The sequence below is a fragment of the Acyrthosiphon pisum genome, chromosome A2 (assembly GCF_005508785.2).
Source record: "Acyrthosiphon pisum isolate AL4f chromosome A2, pea_aphid_22Mar2018_4r6ur, whole genome shotgun sequence".
Taxonomy (NCBI): Eukaryota; Metazoa; Arthropoda; class Insecta; order Hemiptera; family Aphididae; genus Acyrthosiphon; species Acyrthosiphon pisum.
In genome coordinates, this window is record NC_042495.1 from 107,650,699 (window position 1) to 107,671,594 (window position 20,896).

General features: G+C 25.8%; 1 protein-coding gene across 5 annotated transcripts; it reads right to left on the reverse strand.

Annotated features, from left to right (window-relative positions):
* Window positions 1–230: 230 nt before the first annotated feature.
* On the reverse strand, window positions 231–14,908 carry LOC100167907. 5 transcript variants are annotated; one of them, XM_029489424.1, is made up of 13 exons: window positions 14,742–14,908; window positions 14,538–14,655; window positions 14,270–14,462; window positions 12,013–12,210; window positions 11,812–11,952; window positions 11,402–11,747; window positions 11,231–11,324; window positions 9,953–10,130; window positions 9,604–9,877; window positions 8,042–8,179; window positions 5,307–5,483; window positions 4,930–5,100; window positions 231–1,267 (listed from the first exon to the last, which is right to left on the reverse strand). In XM_029489424.1, exons 2-13 carry the CDS (start codon window positions 14,600–14,602, stop codon window positions 501–503), a joined length of 2,742 nt encoding a protein of 913 aa, XP_029345284.1. In that variant the 5' UTR covers window positions 14,603–14,655; window positions 14,742–14,908; the 3' UTR covers window positions 231–500. The 5 variants fall into 5 exon arrangements, with proteins under 5 accessions (XP_029345284.1, XP_029345282.1, XP_029345283.1 ...); XM_029489422.1 differs by having other exon boundaries at window positions 14,538–14,658; XM_029489423.1 differs by having other exon boundaries at window positions 14,538–14,908.
* Window positions 14,909–20,896: the final 5,988 nt, after the last annotated feature.

Here is a 20,896-nt window from a genome sequence, read left to right on the forward strand (position 1 = left end):
AAATATCTAAAAAGCCTGTGTGGTCATGAAAAATATTCTTAACATTATGTTTGATAATTAATCAATTCACTATAATTTTAAAAATTACAAAGTAAAATTGATTATTCTAAATATGATATTTTTATATTATGCTTTAGTATGACAGAGACAACACATGGGTTATAATGTCCTCTTAATCAAATATATTAATAATAATTATACAATACATATACATCACATTTTTTTTTTTACCATCTAATGTTTATTATGTATTCACAATGATTAATATTCATTCATAATTAGACAATAAGAGATCTATTAAGATACTAAACAGTAAATAATAAGTATAAAAATAATAATAATAATAATAATAATAATAATAAAAATTAAATAGTAGGGTCATTAACTTATTTTTCAAAAATAGGATTATATAGTATGCTACATAATTTGAATTATGATAATTTCTGAAAGCATCAACATAATTCTAAAGTTCATACTAAACAATAAAACATGATGCAAATTTAAACCATTTTTAAAAACGTCTTCATGTACTGGTTGTAAATTTTTTTAAACTGACGTTTTGTAAATGGTGGGGGAGTCTTGTTCCTAATAAAATTTTCAGAATATGATTTGTACATATATTCCAAACGAATACTGGTTTCAAAGAAATGCTTTTTTAACGTTCCAGGAATTTTATATGAACTCAAAACCCTAGGAATACCTTTCATGTATAGGAATACGTTTTCATATTCTTTAAAAGGCACATTTTCTAGACTAACTTCGGGTTCACTCTCAGGTTCATATGAATTGTAATCCTTTTCCAACGGTATTAAAGATTCTTTCATAAAATCTGTCATGATAACCGGCTCATTAATAATATTTAATTGTCTGGGTTGATTGGCTTTCAACGCAACATCTCTATCAGAATACCAACTGTAATTTATTGGTTTCAGAATTGCATCAAGACGGTTATCAGAAATGCCTAATGTGTTCTTAAAAAAAGTTCGGCAGACTTTTACAGATGACTTATTCCAAATAAAACGGTATGTCGGACAGCTTTCGAAAGTGCTATCTTTTTTTTTAGAGATACGCAATTGTACTAATTGAGTTATTTTACAGTTCTGTTCAGTCGCATTCAACATCTGAAATTCTTTATAAATTTGTCTTCGGTCGGGGCCAGGCATAGAATAGTAACATATTAATTGACAGTCCTGGTCGCAACAAGGTGAAAGCATTTCACCATAGCATTCTGTTAAGTCTTGATTATATATTATAGATTCTGGAATTCCTAGAAAAATAATAAACATTAAAAATGTATCCATATGAATACATTTTTTTGTTTAGCATAATAAAAACTATATCACAAATAGCATTATACCAAGGCTAGGCAAGTTAATGATTTTTCTTAACTCAGTTAAGTTAATATGCACCAATAACAAAAAGTAAAAAGAAAATTTAACTATAGGTTAACTCAGTTAAGTTAAAAGTTAACACACACTTTTTGTTAACTTTTTTTAAGTTAAAAAAGATAATATTTTGTTTACACAACGCTAGCTAGCGTACTTAATTTTTTTCAAATCCAAAACTAAATTATCGACTGTAGTGTTTATACTTCATACAGTACATATTTCCAAGTTAGATTCGAATGATATAAATTTTTAATTTTAACCAATTCACGGTAAATATTTTTTGACATGAAAACAAAATAGACTTAAATAGACTTAATATAGAAATATTTTAAAATTAAAAACAAAATAAATTAACTTAACGCACTTCTTAAAATGAAAAATTAGTTAGTTCATTTCACGTTAATTAAAAAAAGAAATTTAGTAAGTTAACAGTTAAGTTAATGAAAAGCCAAAAGTAACTAGTTAATGCCCAGCCTTGTATTATAGTACTATAGAATATTATAGTAAAATATACAAAGCAATTTTTTGGGTATTCTCGCTCCAATTTTATATTTTTTAAATTCTGAATAAAAAGTTATTTTTCTTTAAATAGTAAGCTTATTAAATACTTTATAAATGGTTACAAGCTCGGTAATTATAATTAAGCATGTAATATAAAATATCTGTTAATAATTACTACTTAGTTAAGTATACTAAGACAATTTTTTTATACTGCATAATGCTTATTGGTAAACATTGCACCCAATAATTTTCAAAACAAAAGTAAATAATATCTTTTTAATAAACTAATATATTTATATACTCTATTCCAAATAAGTTTGGAAAAACGGCGCAGTTTCAGAACGGTAGAACCGCTGTCATTGGCTTCAGTAGTCGGCCATGCCAATGAGAATGCACATCCGCAAATCACGTCACTTTCCCATCGGGATTTTTCCAAACTTATTTGGAATAGAGTATAGTATTTAAAACAGAATAACTCAGAAACTTTATGTTAAAATTTTTTAAAACATCTTATGATTCAAAATTTGCATTAAAACATGTAGGTTTTTATTTGATAAACTAAAGTTTGTATCATAAGCTGGATACTCTTTAAATGTTGTAAAATATCTAAGTATTCAAATATATTCAACTACATTTAAAAATTTGAAAAATAAAAATTCTTATGATTATGCATAATTTAAACATAAAAATGGTATGTGCATGCTTGCAATGTGTCCAAAACGTTCAATACCCATAAATTTAAAACAAACTTAACTTAAAACATTTGTTATTTTTAAAATTATAAGATATTACATTTTTAAGTAAGACAGCACCATTTTTCAAAAAATGTGTGAAGTAGATGTACAGTGTATCTCTTAATTGACTAATAGGCACTGTTATGTATATGTGTTGAAAATTAATTCAATAAATAATTGCTAACGAAAAACAATTCCAAGCGAAGACTGTCATTGTGAGTATATTATAAATTAAATGTTATAAGTACCTATCACAAATAGTATTTTTGAATTACAGCAAAATTACAAACAATTTTATTCTCTTTTAAAATATCTAATTTTATCTAAATTAGAACTTAAAATGTCTAAAAAACAAATGGTTTTTAGATTTTTTGGTAATAGTGTCAGTATAAACTATAAACTAGAACTACTAGCTAAAACCGCTGGTATTGAATTTTCAATCCTTAGCTTTAAGAGTCAAACATTTTATACATTTTTAACTACAAAATGATAAGAAAATGTTCATGGTTTTGATGAATTTTATCAAAATTCAAGCCTCAATTGCTTATATAAAAATAATAAAGCATAATATATATTTAGAATATGTTTAAATAGCTGTATAACTTATGAGGAACGTTGTATTAAATTTTCAATCTTTTGACCTTGCAAAAATTTACTGACATTTAAACCAAAAAATCTAAAAACGACAACATATTTTTTAAGTTCTATCATACCTTTTGAACCCCTAAAGTACCAATTGTATCCGATATGCTACCAGAACACCCCTCCAAAAAAAGTAGAAAATCAAAGTATTATTACCACGTTAAATGGTGATGACAGAAATAAACAAAAAACACACATTGTTAAGTCAATAGATGTTTCGCAGAAATTAAAACTAATACAAATTTAAATTTTCTATAAATACTCTAAAATAGGCTAAAAATTTTAGTTGATTGAATAAATTAAATTAAATTGAAGAAAATGATAGTACCTATAAACATTAAACATTCAGTAAAAATGTTAAGTATCTAAGGTTATTTGTTTTTGAATTATAACAAATTAAGAAAATTGTTTGCTAATAAATCATTTTGCGTGTGAATATCCAATTTAATCAACATTTAAACTTAAGATACTCATATTATATATTTGTGGGATTACACTAAATTTTTTTTTAATCTCTACAACCAGAACTTATCCTTGTAACCTTGTCATACATTTTCTAACCTAAGGTTTAAAAAACCCTTAATGATTATTCAAAATTGTATGAATTTTTAACTACACGTAGATTTTCAAATTTGTGAGATTTTGACGAATTTCGTATAAATTCGAACTTCAATGCTTTTAAGAAAATACTGTGCATAAGTAATTAAGATATTTTTTTATTTATATATGAATAACTTTTCAGGAACCTTAAACTAAAAAAAAATGTCAAATGTATATATATAGTTCAAAAAGAGTCAACAATTTTTAAAATTTTAACATGTATAGAAAGTGGTAATATAAACATTTGGTGAGAATTTCAAATATCTAAGGTTATTTGTTCTTGCATTACAATGAATACTGGGTTTGCATAAAAATGCTTGGTTTTTAAATTTTTTTTTTCTTTTTAATTCTTCTGGTTATTTTGAAAAGTTACTGATAAGTTTTTACTTTTGACCCTTTAAGATATCAACTAAATCCAATTTTCCACAGGAATCAAAAATAGTAATTGTACTTAAGAGGATGTCATACTCGCATTTGTTGTCTCTGTCTTACACAACACACATACATCACACAAAAGTTATGTTCACCAGTTTTCACAGTGTACTGTTAGTTTTGATATTAGAGTTTATTAATTTATTATAAAATTTAAAGGTAAGATTATTATCTAGGGCCCCACGTAGGCTTTTGTTGATATTATTGTTGTTAAGTAAGTTACGATCATTTTAAAATGTAGTCTCAAAAATATCATAACTTACTTAAAAATAATGATATCTATAAAAGCCTAAGTGAGGCCCTAGATAATGATTTTACTTTTAAATTTTATAATAAATCTAATAAATTTATTATTCAAAATAACCCAAAAATATAGAAACTGAATATTTAAACTGTGAACTTTATTGAATGCATTTTATTATATTCATACGATTGAGCAGTCATTCATGTTTCCGATTCTGCAAGTCGGTATTACGCCACTCGAAAGACAACAATGAGACAAACCGGTTATTTGTTGGTGTTTATATATCAAATATTTATAATTTTATGGGGGGGGGGGGGGTGGGGGGTGGTAGTGACCCAGAAAATGTTAAAAATCAAGGCCTATAGATTTAAAAGTAAACTATTCTTACCATCAGTATGATTTTTTTCTAATAGTTGCAGAATTTTTGTTTTGGAATTCTTTGAAATACTTTTTTTTTCAAATGACAACACATTTTTAGCATCATCGCCGTCCAACATGTCCAAGTATATATAATCACAGTCATTTCCATTATTTCTTGATTTTGGTATCATATTTTTTCCTATTACAGTAAAAATAATTTATGAAGAATCTATTGACTTAATTTTGAAAAAAAAAAACAATAAATATAGAAACATAAGAAAATATTTTACTATTTTAAAGTCTTTAACTTTTTTTTTTCAAGAACATGAATATTAATATACCGTATTTGAACGAATAAAATCAGTACTTTAAGGAAAAAACAAAAGTTGGTTGTAAATTAATTACCTTCAGAAATATTTTTTTCAATTGATTCTTTATACGATTTCTTAACTACTTTTGAAATAGATTTATTTTTTGATATAGTAGTGATATTTGAAGTATCGGTATGTATATTTTTCAAATTATTTTCATTTATGGTCTTTTCATCTGGTTTGGATACTAATTTAAACTGATTACATCCATCTGTTAACATTTAATAAATAATTATTAAATTATATTTTACAAAATAAATTAAATATAACCATTGTTAAAATTATTATTATTATTATATTTTACAAAATAAATTAAATATAACCATTGTTAAAATTATTATTATTATTATTATTATTCAAAGGGAACAATAATAACAACGCTCAATGTCCTGTAAAGTAACGCAACATGCAATCGTCCAAATATACAGATGTTTGATGCGAGTTAAATGAATATTTTCTAATGTTACCACTAACAAGTAACAACTCTATTATTTAAAAGTTTAAAATATATATATTATTATAAACAATGGTTTGTATTTCTTTCTTAATTAAGTATGGTAATTGGAATTAAAAAATCTGAATTTTGAAAACTTCAAGAGTAAAATATTTACTCAATCATTTTCATGTGTTTATGAGTAATATAAACTAATATTGTAGTCCGAGGATTTTTATTTTTACTACCACAGATATATTACATTATATTATTGTGAAAAATGAAATTTGAGTAAATAAATATATATTTTGTATGACTTTTTTATCTTTTTATGTGAATATATATGGGGGTGCTGGGGCATCACCCCAGGGATGCTTTTCATGTAATATCAGGCATTTTAGCCCTAGTTGCCCACTGGATAGATTCTATATGAATATGCTAAAGTTGTATAATGATTTGAATCCAGAAAAATGTCAGCCTTCAAAACTCAATTTGTTTGTTAAAACTATTTGACTTAGAAATTTGGTTGATAGCTCAATATAAAGTGCTTGTCAACTGATAAGTAGATACAGCAATTATACCTTATAACGGTTAAAAAAATAGTCAACTTTAGCTAGACTTATCTTTAGCAACGTATCTCTGAAACTGGATAATGGATTTAGTTGTTTAGGGTTTTGTTACACATTACCTAGAAGAAGTGTAGTGAAGAGTTTCAGACCTTTATCTTTAATAGTTCATTCACTAGAGATCTTTATAGTTGTAAAACATAAAAACAGACATGTAAATAAAAACCAAGTACCGAAAATTATTTTAAAATTTTAAGAGGGCTAAAGTATGAGGTGAGTTCCATAAAAGTACAACTATAATATTAAAAAAGGGTTAAAATATATTTAGAAACAGACCACTAAATGTTGTATACTTGATAATTCAGTCAATTACGAGTTAGGTACATTTTTACACTATAGTTTGTATTAAATGTTGGTGGTTCTTCTATCAGATTTTTATAGTTAAATATGTCCATACAGACATACTCCAAATCAATGTTCGTTGAATTTTTGTTTTTAAAATTATTTTCTGAAATGTATTTTATATTAAATATATCAAAAAATTTTATAAAATCTTTGTATAGGAAAAACTTAGAATCCTGAGTGAAGAGGATCTGTCAGCCTATATTAGTATATTGCTATGGATATTTTATGATATTATTGCTATATTAAAGTAATTTATATTACTATTAGACATTAATAATACCTTAGGTAGTATTAATTTTTTCTGAAAGAATTGCATTTGCATATGTCATTGTGTGTAAAAAATTTTTTTTTTATTTAAGAAAAAACTTACAGTGACTGGTACTACGAAGGGGAAATATAAAAAATATAAAAAAACATAAGGATGTGCAAGCAAATTTCAAATCACTTTAAATTCATCTTAAAGTGTTCCCACACAATATTTTTGTTGTATCACGATACTAGATACTAGAAACTTAACTTTAGAATATCACAATACTAGATACTCGATACATTTGAGTAAAATTAGTCACAAGTTTTTTAATAATTATATTTATTATTTTGGGTATGATCACATTGTTAAGTAATGTGAACGAACGGCAAAGAAAATAATAAAAACATTACCTAGTTTATTGCTGTCACACAAAAGATAGACTATACAATATACATGTAGAAATTACAGATATCTAATAAGGTACAGACATACAATAAAGATGGAAAATCCTATTCAATGTGTGTGTGTGTCACAGATATAACTTAATATTATGATTTATCTGTAATGGGTCGAACAATAATTTCCAACCTACAGCCTACAGTAAATCACCTGTGACTAGTAAACTTACCTAAATTTGTATTCGTAAAATAAATATTAAAATAAAGCTTTATTTAATATTTATATTAATTTGATGATAAAAATCAGAAGTGTATCGAGTATCTTTCAAAAACATTATTTTATGAAACAATCCATATATTGACTATAAATGTATCATGCTACAAGATAATCGATACTTCATATAATTGTATCTAAGACATTTCCCAACCTGCCCGTGGTAAGGATGAAACATTCAAATTATTTTGGAATTGAGGCATAAGAAAATGTCTGAAATAATAATTGTAAACTTTGTGTGTTGATGATATAGTAATTTTTAGTTCCATGCTTATCTCTTAAATAATTAAATATAAACATTTTACAAAAGTAATTTTCAGTTCTTGAGATAAAATTGTATCGTCATAATTTATATTTAAATGTATAACTTATAGATAAGCTCTATAAACTATAACATTTATCATAAAAATTATTTAAGAAAAACCCAAATATGCCAGTAATACCTTTAGTGATTTCTTCAGCATATGGTTTTATACATTTGTCTATTGAACTCTTTATACTTTTATGTTTAGGCCCTCGGATGTTATTATCATCATTAAAAATATCAATATTATCTCCAAAATTTGATTTAATACATTTTTCTGAAAAATTATGCATGTATTCTTTTTAATTAAAATGAATTCCTTTAAAAATAAACATTCAATATTTTAAAAAACTTTTTTTTTTGAAACTGTTATTTGAATATATAATACAAACAATTCATATACTTTATACTGCCAGATTGAATTTATATTTTAGTGCCCTTAAATTTAATTGTAAAAACACAATAATTTATTCAAATTTTTGAATGAAATCTTTATTTTAGAGAATGTTACCACTAACATTTCTTGTCTCTGTCTTACAAGTACTACATAGAGTACTAAGTTCAGAAAATCATGTTTAGCTCAATAAATAATTACAGTGAATTGACTTGTTATAAAATTTGAAGGCAAGATTTTTATCTAGACAATGTGTGAAGCTTTTTATTATATTTTAACTAGTAGGGATATGAGTATTTTAAGACATACAAACAATTTACAGTTTTGATTAATTAATAATAATTTAAATAATTTAATATTACTCATAGCTCTACTAGTTAAATTATAATATTTTTAAATTATAAAATTATAATAATCTTACCTTTAAACATTATATGAGGTCGATTCACTGTAATTTTTAAACTGAGATAAACATGATTTTCTGAACTTAAAATTTGGTATGTTGCGCACTAGTAAGACAGAGACAACTAATATGGTCAGTATATTTTGGCATTTATAAACAGTTTATTTTTATAATTTATATGTGTATTTAAATTATATGCATTATGATTTTATTTGCACACACCTAAGGTTTATGTTGCGAGTTTGTGACATAAATACATAATATACTTAACAGTACCTATAATGATTCATCACCATTGATAATTAGATATAATTAATTAGTACTTTTTTTAAATATTCTTCACTATCATAATAATAATTACTATTGTTATGTAATTATGTATTAATCTTTTTAAAATTATACCTTTTTAAAACAGTTAATGTATTTCTAGTTACATTATTACCTGCAGAATGATAACTGCCAAGACATTTTTTGTAAAGGGTAAGTAATGAGTTACTTTTCTATTTGAAAACTAAAGTAATTGTAAGGTAACTTAATTACATCTAAGTTAGGTATCTCTAAGTAACGAGTAAAGTAACTTACCCAACACTGGTATAGTGTATATCATGACAAATTAGATAGGTATCATCACAGTATTTTGATACTGTGTTCTTAACTTCACCTTTATCGTAGTTCTTCACTTCTTATTGGCTGTCAATCATATACATACATATATAACATAGAACAAAATCAACCAATGAAAAGTGGAGAGCAACGATATACGCCAGAGGTGAAGGAGATGCGTATCTACTGCGCAAAACTAGTGATTAGTCTATCTAATTTGTCATGGTGTATGCTATATATTAATAATTTTCAGAATTGAATAATATGATTATTAATATGCATAATTTTAAATTTCAATTACCTTTTTTGCCATTTATTTTTGTTGAACTAGATTGGACCGCGCACATATTAAATATTTGTTGGTGATTTTCTGGTTTATGGTCATCTGCATCATTTTCCAATGAATTTAACAATAAACTTTCATTCATTTTTCCCCTTGTGGTACCTTTAACCATCAAAACGTCATTTTTTAAATGTCTAAATTCTAAATTATTAAAATGATTAATAATATTGCTGTTAACTGTGGATGCATGTTTTCTTTCATAATTGTCTTCAGAACTTATTACAAATGAATTCTACAAAATAAAAAAAAATTGTGATAATCAAATGACCTATGAAATTGTTGTTACCTTATAATTGTATGTACATACTTGTGGTTTAATTGATGGGATAGCATCATTATTTAGACCGTAAATATCATTAGTCATTACAACATCATCATTTTCAAAATGATCAGAGCAAATTCGATCTGTATCGGTTGGCTGCCAATTAGTTAATCCAATACTATCTACCCATTTTTTAAGCATATTTTTATTTTCCAATGGAAATCTAAGTGTAATATCAAAATATAAAATTAACAATATAATATTTGATTATATATAATCCCACCAAAAATACGGCAGAAAAAAATTCATTAAGCAAATCTGGACGTTTGCAATAAAAAGTGTCAATTTATATCAATTTTTCGTGGGTATGAATATATTCACATAACAATAATGGAATCTTTATAGTTTATATAATTTATGCAAAAAGGATATACAAAAATGAGGTTTAGAGACATAATATTGTATTTTTTTAATGTTACTATGTACAGAATGTAACGGAAGACCTGATAAATGAAATTAACTTTTGTTCTAATCAATATTAATTTTTTTAATTTTAATTTTTTAATGCTGAAAATAAAAAAAAATTAAAACTGAAGTAAATTTTTTTAGAAAAATGTTTATTGTTTAAACATTTATTTTAGTCATGTTGTATATTTTTTACAAATCTTATTATTTCTGTTAAATTAAGTTGGTCCGGCCATAAAAAAATTTTAAAAATATTTTGTGAGAATTTTTTTATAGACTTGTTAAAATCTAATTTATTTTTAAAAAAGTATTAACTTTTTAAACAAATGAGTAACTTTTAAATATTTTGAAATTTGAAAAAATCATAAAAAATAAGCCACTTGACTTAGATAAATGTTTTTAGTATCAAGTTTTTGAAAAACTAGATTTACAAACTAACTACTTGGCATTTTTCAAAAATATTAAATCAGATTTTATTATTTTTGTTATTAAAAAATGTATAAAATGTCTTATATTATAAATGTAGCGCAAATTTTAATAAATTATACATATAAATTAAAATAAAACTTATTTTATTTGTCACTGCTTCCTGTTGCACCTTGCATAATTTGTCTAACAATGAAAAATTATTAATTAATATATGATGATAAACTTAAGGTTAAATGTGTAGCAATATGTAATAATATGTAGAAATATTAAATTTTTAATTAATAATAACCACACAAATGAAAACGTACAGTTATATTTTTTATACTTGTATTTTATGTAAATTATTAAATACTATTACTACCATTTCATGGCTTTAAATAAAATACATATACATTTTAATTTTGTAAGTAATAAAAACAACTACTTTACTTAAAAAACAATGTCTCTTTTCCATCTTTCAAAAATGTCTTGTCACAGCCTTGAACAATACAGTATTCAAATTCTGTTGTATTATTTATTAAACCTGCAATTTTGTTTATTCCAAATTATTATCAACAATAAATATAAGTTTATGTTAAGCTCAAATTTAACTAAACTAACTATAACTATCATTCACACTTCTTTTTCGTTTTCTTACAAACTTTGTATACTCATGTGACAGTAGATAAAGTGTTGGTACAATATTATTATTCTTCAAAATAGTTTGTCTAAAAAGTTGACCATCTCTTCGTATAGTAATAGATGTAAAATCTTCAGGATCAAAATGAATTGAGCATATTTTTAACAAAGGATCAAATTTGTCTTTGCGTCCGCAAATTTTCCACCAAGTTTCACAAAGTGCTTTATTATCCTTTGGAAAGTTGATGAAAAATAAGGTATCAAACTGGTCTCTTGCATTTCGATTACATAATACAACCGCACATTCTTGGTTTATAGGCTGGTTTGTCTAAACATTTTAAATATTATTAAATATTTACTTAAAATAATAAAATATCTGAACCAATATTTACAAGACTTGTTACAGATGAAGACAATGACACAGAGTCTACTTCTTTCATTGATTCTTCAATATCTATATTTTCAAGTTCAAATTCGGTGTCTGAAAGTGATGATAGAAAATCATCATCAAATCCAGTAGCTTCATTCGAATTCTAAAAAAAATTCTACAACTTAATAACTCTAAATTATAAATTTGAATAAAATAGTCTTACACTAAAATTACTACAAGATGATGTACTTAGAGTTGAATCCTCATCACTGGATTTCATATCACTAGTATTTGGTGTATCAAGTAAATCGTCAGAATTAATATCGCTTGTAGACGAACATTCACTGTCTTCAGAATCTGTCAATATCTTTCCATGTGTAATATCTTCAGGGTCGTCCTGACAATTTGCGGGACCCGGGGCCTAAAATGTCATTATCGTCAATTGGAAGTTGCATAATTTAATATTATGATATATACCTAGGTATAAGGGGCAATGTGCAAATACTTACAAATATAGTACCTTGTAGTTACGACAATATGAATAAGTAAATAAATTAATAACAAAACACATCATATATTTAAACTTAATATAATAATATTGATAAATTAATAAGTCTGTAAATATAGTAGGCACCTAATACAAAATAAAAAAAGGTGGGTAAATGGATGTCGCTCTGCTGTGGAGTAGGTTACAAGTTGGTATACACTGTATAATGGATAGTATTAAATTTGAATTCAATGATATAATATCACTGTATAAGAAAAACGATTCTGAGCGAAGACAGTATATCAGTCTAGGTATTAGACATATATATGGTATTAAAATAAAAATTGACCTAGAATAGTTATCTATAATAAATTCCAAATTATTCATATCACAATATCCATTAGGTAACGCGTCATACATTAACAAACCGTGGTACAGTCGAACTTGATTAACTCGAAGTTGAAAAGACCGGAGTAAAAGTTCAAGTTATCCAAAAAAAAATGTTAAAACAGTACTGTATATAATTCCTGTGTTTATTATAAATAAAATATGTACAAAGTATAATACAAAGTGTTAGGTGGAATACCAAATTCTTTAGCTATCAAAGACTTTATTTTAAATTAATTTTCAACTTCCCGTATCACTGCCACTTTTTCCTCGTATGTTAGCGTTTTGATGATGACATTACGAACAATCACGTTGAAACAAACACAGAGCACTGGCCACTGAACACTGAAGTCATGCGTCGTCGTCGTCGTAAACCGTAGATAAACAACTTATCGGTAACGATAACATAAATGACTAATGAGTAATGACCTTTATAGATAAATGAGGGAAATTTTATACAAATACATATGTATTAATAAACGAAAATATTCGAGTTAAACAAGATTTTTTTTACATTGTTTAAATAGGGAATTCTAGGGACCGGAGTAAAAGTTTGAGGTATCGACGATTTCGAGTTAAAGAAGTTTGAGATAACCAAGTTTGACTGTACTATCATAGATATATAATAGTATACTTTAGAAGTTTCAAGTACCCACGAATAATTTATTATACAATCAGAACAAAACAACTAAAATAGTTATTCCAGGGTTTTTAATATGTAATTTCGTAAAAAAAAACTAAATAAAATGGAAACTGAAAATGTCCGTAAAGAGCTCAAAATAAGTCAAAATATTTGGAAAATGTTATGGTTTATAGAAAATGCTAATATAAACATTCCGTGAAAATGTCATGTACCTACGGTCATTTGTTTAAGAGTTGCACCAAAAACCAAAATCAATTTTCTCAAAAACAGATTTTACGTAAAAATTCCCGTTTTTCCTTAATTATTCTTTTGTTTTTCACGGCGCTTTAGAAAACTACTGAGAAATTTTTACTTTTGACCTCCCAAAGTACCAACTAGATTTACTTTTCTATCAGAAAAGATAATGTTGAAGAAAATCTAAGCACTTTTACTGTACTAAAAGGTGATGACAGATACAAAAAAAAAAAAACACATCATTGTAAAATCAATACATTCATCGTTTCACTCAGAATCTAAAAGGTGGATAATAAATACATAATACATCTATTACTTTATGGAAATATGTTAAGTAAACATGGGTCTTAGATGATTTGAAAATTTTAGTAATCACTTTTGATCTATCAATATAAATAATTTGTAAAAATGATCTAAGTATACTAAATACTACATCTAATATAGTAATATTACATATAGTTTATATATTACCTATATTATAAAACCATATTTAAGGATTATTATCCATAGTATAGGTATAAACATTATAATAATCTAGTAGGTACCTAACTACTTATTTGAATTTTGTTTTATTGTAAAATCAACAAATTTTTTCACTCCGCTCAGAATCTAATATATTATAAATTAACCGTCTTACGTCTTAAATTAGCAAATGTGTCAGTAAAAATTTTTGCATTTTCATAATTCATAACATACATACTATATTTATACTTTAAAACATTTACTTACATTAAAGATTGTAGTTGTTGGATGGATTATGGGACAAGCACCTGGTCTAAGCCTATTGGCCTTATTGCCAGCTTCATAATCAGCTATATCAAAATGATCGTCACATATCCTACTTTTTTCAATCGGTAACCAATTAGAACGATTTGTCACCATTATCCAAATGGGCAATAACTGCTCATCATCTAATGGGAATCTAAAATATAATACACAATAATGTTTCAATTATTTATATTAAATCATTCAACTAGGTATAAGCAAGAATATATACTCGTGTAATCGAACTCCATCATCAGAAGTATTCAAACATCCCAAAACAGAACAACGATTTTCCATGGCAATGGTACAAACAAACTCTCTTGTACTTGTTAAAAGAATTAAAATTTACGCTGCTTCACATTTAAAACGAGTTTCATATAATTTATATTATAAAGTAGAACTACAGTAATAGTTAAGATCATCTGCTAGTACTTACCATCATACTCATTATAGTGACTATAGTCTGAGCATGACAAAATAGATTGAAGTGATGCACAAAATCAAGATCACATCAACTCACAAATAAAAATTACTTCACACAACAGCCTGCTACAGTTACTATGCACGATGTAGAGAAGATTAACGATGTAGCTTCTCTACATCGTGATACTATGGTTGCGGGACGATTCATGATAAGACGTCCATGAAAAGTTCTTGTGTGTTTCTAATACCATCTAGCGCTATCTAGTTTTGTATATAAAAATATTGTTTTATATTGTTTTCATAAATGTCTACAAGAAAGTCAAATTGAATTTTTATGAGTGTTTGAAATTCATATTTTTACAACATTTGATATTCACTCGACTTCTCGAATGTGACGATTTTCTTATTTTATTGTAATTAAAAAAACGAATGACTGTAGATACTTGAAAATTTCACTGAATGTTTATATTAGCATTTTCTATACTCCATACAACTTTGAAAATAATTTGTCTCTTTTTGGGCTTTTTACTGATATTGTCAGTTTTCAATTTTTTTAGCTTTTTTTTCTATAAATATCAGTAAAATTTTATTTGTTGGGTAAAAAGCGTGAAAATTTAATGCAAGGCTCCTGATATATTATTGTCACAATAGCAGTTGAAAAATATTAAAAATTCATATATAGGCACTTATTAAACGAACATTGACACATTTAAAACGATATTCAACGTAAATAGGTTATATATAAATTAATTTATTTACCTTAATATCATCACTAGTATAATATCATAGGCTAACTGACCGTTTTCGCTCGAAATCGTTTTTCTCGTACAATGATATTATATCATTGAATTCAAATTTAACACCATCCATTACAGTGACCCACTTGTAACCTACTGCAAGCCCGGATTAAGGGGGGGGTCTAGAGGGGACATGGCCCGCGGGCCTCAATAGTTCAAATTTTTAAAGGGGCCTCAGACTTGTTCATTACTTTTTTCGTTATAGGCTACGTGGAATCTTGTTTTAAATTTTCAATCCTTAGATATAAAATTAGACCATTTTATAAATTTCTAACTACAAAATAATTATTGAATCTTAAATTTCATAAATTTTGACAAAATTCGATCTTTAAATGCTTATAATTGTGCCTATGTATTTTTAATATTTTTCATCTGCTATTGTAACAATATATCAGGAGCCTTGCATTAAATTTTCACGCTTTTTTACCCAACAAACAAAATTTTATTGATATTTATAGGAAAAAAAACTAAACTAATTGAAAACTGAGAATGTCCATAAACAACTCAAAAAAGAAAATCGTCACATGAGAAATCGAGCCAATATCAAATGTTGTAAAAATATGAATTTCAGTTGATTTAAGTTACACATTTTAGATTCTGAGTGGAACGATGAATGTATTGATTTTACAATGATGTATGTTTTTTTTTATTTTTTTTTTGTGTCTGCCGTCAACTTTTAGGGCAGTAAAAGTGCTTGGATTTTCTTCAACAACATCTTTTCTGATAGGAAAGTGAATCTAGTTGGTACTTTGGGGGATCAAAAGTAAAAATTTCCCAGTAGTTTTCAAAAGCGCCGTGAAAAACAAAAGAAAAATTAAGGAAAAACGGGAATTTTCTCGAATGTTTTGGACGAATGAATTTGGACGAAATTACATATTAAAAAACATAGAATAACTATTTTAGTTATTTTGTTGTTATTGTATAATATTATTCGTGGGTACTTGAAACATCTAAAGCAGGGATGGCGAACCTTTTGATAACTGCGTGTCAAATCAAAATGTTTGGTTTGATTTTATTTGCCTCGCGTGTCAGACCTTTTAGATTCTGAACGAAGTGATGAATGTATTGATTTTACAATGATGTGTGTTTTTTTTTTTTTTTGTGTCTGACGACAACTTTTGGAGCAGTAAAAATGCTTCGATTTTCAAAAGTTGTACCTTTTCTGAAAGGAAAGTGAATCTAGTTGGTACTTTGGGGGGTCAAAAGTGAAAATTTCCCAATACTTTTCAAAAGCGGCAGGAAAAACCTTAAAAAAATAACGGAAAAACGCGAATTTTTACGCAAAACCAATTTTTGACAAAAACGAAAACTTAATTTTACTGTAACTCAAAAAATAATTATTGTAAGCACTTGAAATTTGCAACAGATGTTTATATTAGCGTTGTCTATACAGGGTTAAATTTTCAAAGTGTTTCGACTTTTTTTGAGCTATTTATAGACAAATGAAATTTTCAATTTTTCTAAGTATTTTTTTTTAAAATAACGATAAAAAATTTTTGGTTGGATAGAAAACTTTGAAAATTTAATACAAGGTTTCTTATAAGTTGTTCTCACAGTGATAAAAAAAAATCCAAAATCGTTAGTCACAATTTTTTTTTATAAGTGCTTAAAGTTTAAATTTATACGAAATATGTCAAAATTGCGAAAATTTGCAAGTAATTTTGTGGTTGAAAAATCGTAAAATTTTTTTCTTTTATAACTAAGCTTTTAAAATTTGGTACAAGGTTCTCCATAAGTTTTTCTTTAAATATCTGTAAAAAAAACTCAACCGGACTAAGACAAAAAATTTTTAGGAGTGTTTGAAATTTAAATTTTTACAAAACCGCATTAAATAACGGTTTAGCCTCAAACGATTTTTGATATTTGTTATTATTCAAAAAGTATGAGTCGTAGACACTTGAAAATTTTACCAGTTGTTTAAATTGACATTTTCTTTATATAGTTTTATTTTCAAAATATTTCACTAATTTTTAATCTATTTATAGGCAATTGAAATAATCGATTTTTTTTGATTTTTTTTTTTATAAATGTTGATAAAAAAAAATTAGCTGGGACAAAATACTTGAAAATGTAATAGAAGGGTCCACATATGTTGTTCTAACTCCCATTCAAAAATTATAAAAATACATAGGCACAATTTTTTTTTATAAGCATTTAAAGTTCAAATTTTGACTAAATACGTAAAAATTACGGCAATGTTCAAATAATCTTAAACAGAAATTCATAAAAGTTTTTCTTTTTAATTCTAAGATTTGGAAATTTAATACAAGGCTCCTAACATATTTTTACAATAGCAGTTGCAAAATAAAAGGAATAGGTACATTGTCACAATTTTTATTTATAAGCATTTAAAGTTCAAATTTTGACAACATATTATGTAAAAATCACGAAAATTCGTAAATTATTTTATGCTAGAAATTCATAAAAAATTTTCCTTTTATATCTAAGATTTCAAAATTTAATACAAGGCTCATAATATATTTTTACAATAGCAATTGAAAAATAAAAGAAATATATAGTCACGATTTTTTTTTTATAAGCATTTAAAGTTCAAATTTTGACTAAATACGTAAAAATTACGGCAATGTTCAAATTATCTTAGACAGAAATTCATAAAAGTTTTTCTTTTTAATTCTAAGATTTGGAAATTTAATACAAGGCTCCTAACATATTTTTACAATAGCAGTTGCAAAATAAAAGGAATACATTGTCACAATTTTTATTTATAAGCATTTAAAGTTCAAATTTATACGAAATATGTCAAAATTGCGAAAATTTGCAAGTAATTTAGTGGTTGAAAAATCGTAAAAATGTTTTCTTTTATAACTAAGTTTTTAAAATTTGGTACAAGGTTCTCCATAAGTTTTTCTTTAAAAATAATATATCCTAGACTGACAAATCATCTCCGTTCAGAATCGTTTTTCGTATACAATGATATACCACTTGTAACCTACTGTACAGCAGAGCGACATCCACGACTTACCCGCCTTTTTTTTTTTTTTTTTTAGTCGTCGTGTAAGGCATGTTATCTGTTGTACGTAAACGCGAAAAACGAATTTATAATTTATTGATAATCTAATCTAATCGTTTACGGGCTTAGGAAATGGAAAGTACAGATTACAATATCTTACGATATATTCCAATAATAAGGTAAAGATAGTCTGATAGTTTCAAATTATGAATTATATTTGAAATTGGCGTGTCACTGAAATAATGCAAGCGTGTCACTCCGTGACATAGGTTCGCCGTCCCTGATCTAAAGTATACTATTATATATCTATGATAGTATCACGGTTTGTTGTACCTAATGGATATGATTAATTGTGATATGATTAATTTGGAATTGATTATAGGTCAATTTTTTACAATGTGTATAAGTATATGATAATATGTCTTAAACCTAGACTGACATACCGTCTCCGCTCAGAATCGTTTTTCTTATACAATGATATAATTTATAATTTATAATTTAAGTTTATTACAGTCTATTGAGTTACTTATTTTTCTATGGAGTTATCCAACGGTAATTAGTTTATAGTTTAGTATCATCTAGCTGACTAGCTACAACAAATTATCAGATTTTTACTATGTAAAGAATCATAAGCATGAACTATGATTACCTAATAATCATAGTTCATGCGATCATAACTCATATAAGCAGCGAGCATTTGGTGCGCGTGTACCTACCTATTTGTTCAATAATACATAATAGAATATAGATATTAGATATCTTGAAAATTTGGAATGTTACAGCTGATTGGATTCTACCTACGTTTATTCAGTATCTGTGGTTCATATTTGACTTATTATCAAGTTGGATATATATTATATATATTCACCTTGCTTATTATATGTATAAATCTATGTTAACAATTCATAATTTATTTTCTTCTCTATATTTACTAAAATATGCAAAAATTACATTTCAAACAGTTATATAGAATCCTGTGTTTTTGAGTTTAAATAGATATCATGCAAGAAGCACTAAAATTCGATTTCACAAGTAAGATTTTCATTTTTTAATATTTTTATAGTACTCATTTATTTTTCCATTTCGCATAAAATGTGTAGTATTGAGATATTTCTATAAGTATATATAACTATTATAACTATAGGTTTATACGTTTATTAATCTTTCGTATTTTCATTACGACGAAGTAGGTACCTACTTACGTCCGGGCTTACGTCTTACATTTAAAAAAAATCAAAAAAATCGGGAAACTTACTTTGCCGTATTATTCCGTATGTAATATATATCAGGGTTGGTAAATGGTAATGTACGCGTATATAAAACGTTTTATACGTTGCACGTATAATACCCCGCGTATAAAACGTATGAAACGTATAAAACGTATAAAACATATAAAACTAAATAACGACTAAGAAGTACTAAATTTCCTTAAATTTAGAATACAATTAAAAACAATACAAATTTCTTTTTTTGTAATTTAAGTTATAACAAAAAAATATATATATTTATTACCTAATATAACAAATTATTTAATTATCACAAATGTCTTTATTTTATTATAAAATAATAAAGATGAACTAAATGGTACTCAGTTATTAATATAAAAAAAGGTGGGTAAGTGGATGTCGCTCCGCTGTACAGTAGATTACAAGTGGGTCACTGCATAATTGATTGTATTAAATTTGAATTCAATGATATAATATCATTGTATAAGAAAAACGTTTCTGAGTGAAGACGGTATGTCAGTCTAGGTATAAGATATATACTATATACTTATCTATATGGTATTAAAAAAAAAATTGACCAATAATAGGTACCTATCTATAATAAATCCCAAATTAATCATATCACAATATTCTTTAGGTACTTATAACGCGTTATACATCAACAACAAACAGTGATACTATCATAGATATATAATAGTATACTTTAGAAGTTTCATGTACCCACGAATAATATTATACAATCGCAACAAAATAACTTAAATAGTTATTCTAGGTATTTTAATATGTAATTTCGTCCAAATTTGAACTTAAAATGAGTATAAAAATAAACTGTGCTTATGTGTTTTTTAGATTTTTTGGTAACAGAATTAACTACTTACGTGGAATCTTGTTTTAAATTTTCAATCCTTGGATATAAAAGTTGACCATTTTATAAATTTTTAACTACAAAATAATTATTCAAATCTTAAATTTGATAAATTTTGTCAAAATTCGATTTTTAAATGCTTATAAAAAAAAATTATGCCTATGTATTTTTAATATTTTTCAACTGATATTGTAACAATATATCAGGAGCTTTGTATTAAATGTTTACACTTTTTGGCCCAACAGATAAAACTTTATTGATATTTTTAGAAAAAAAACTAAAAAAAAATGAAAACTGACAATGTCCGTA

Excerpts from the sequence above, each read along its gene's own strand:
- LOC100167907 (XM_029489424.1), bottom strand. The coding sequence starts at position 14,602 with ATGGAAAATCGTTGTTCTGTTTTGGGATGTTTGAATACTTCTGATGAT. Across the intron at positions 14,463-14,537 it reads GATGGAGTTCGATTACACGA|ATTCCCATTAGATGATGAGC; the intron begins GTATATATTCTT and ends ATTATATTTTAG. Across the intron at positions 11,953-12,012 it reads CATCTTGTAGTAATTTTAGT|AATTCGAATGAAGCTACTGG; the intron begins GTAAGACTATTT and ends AATTTTTTTTAG.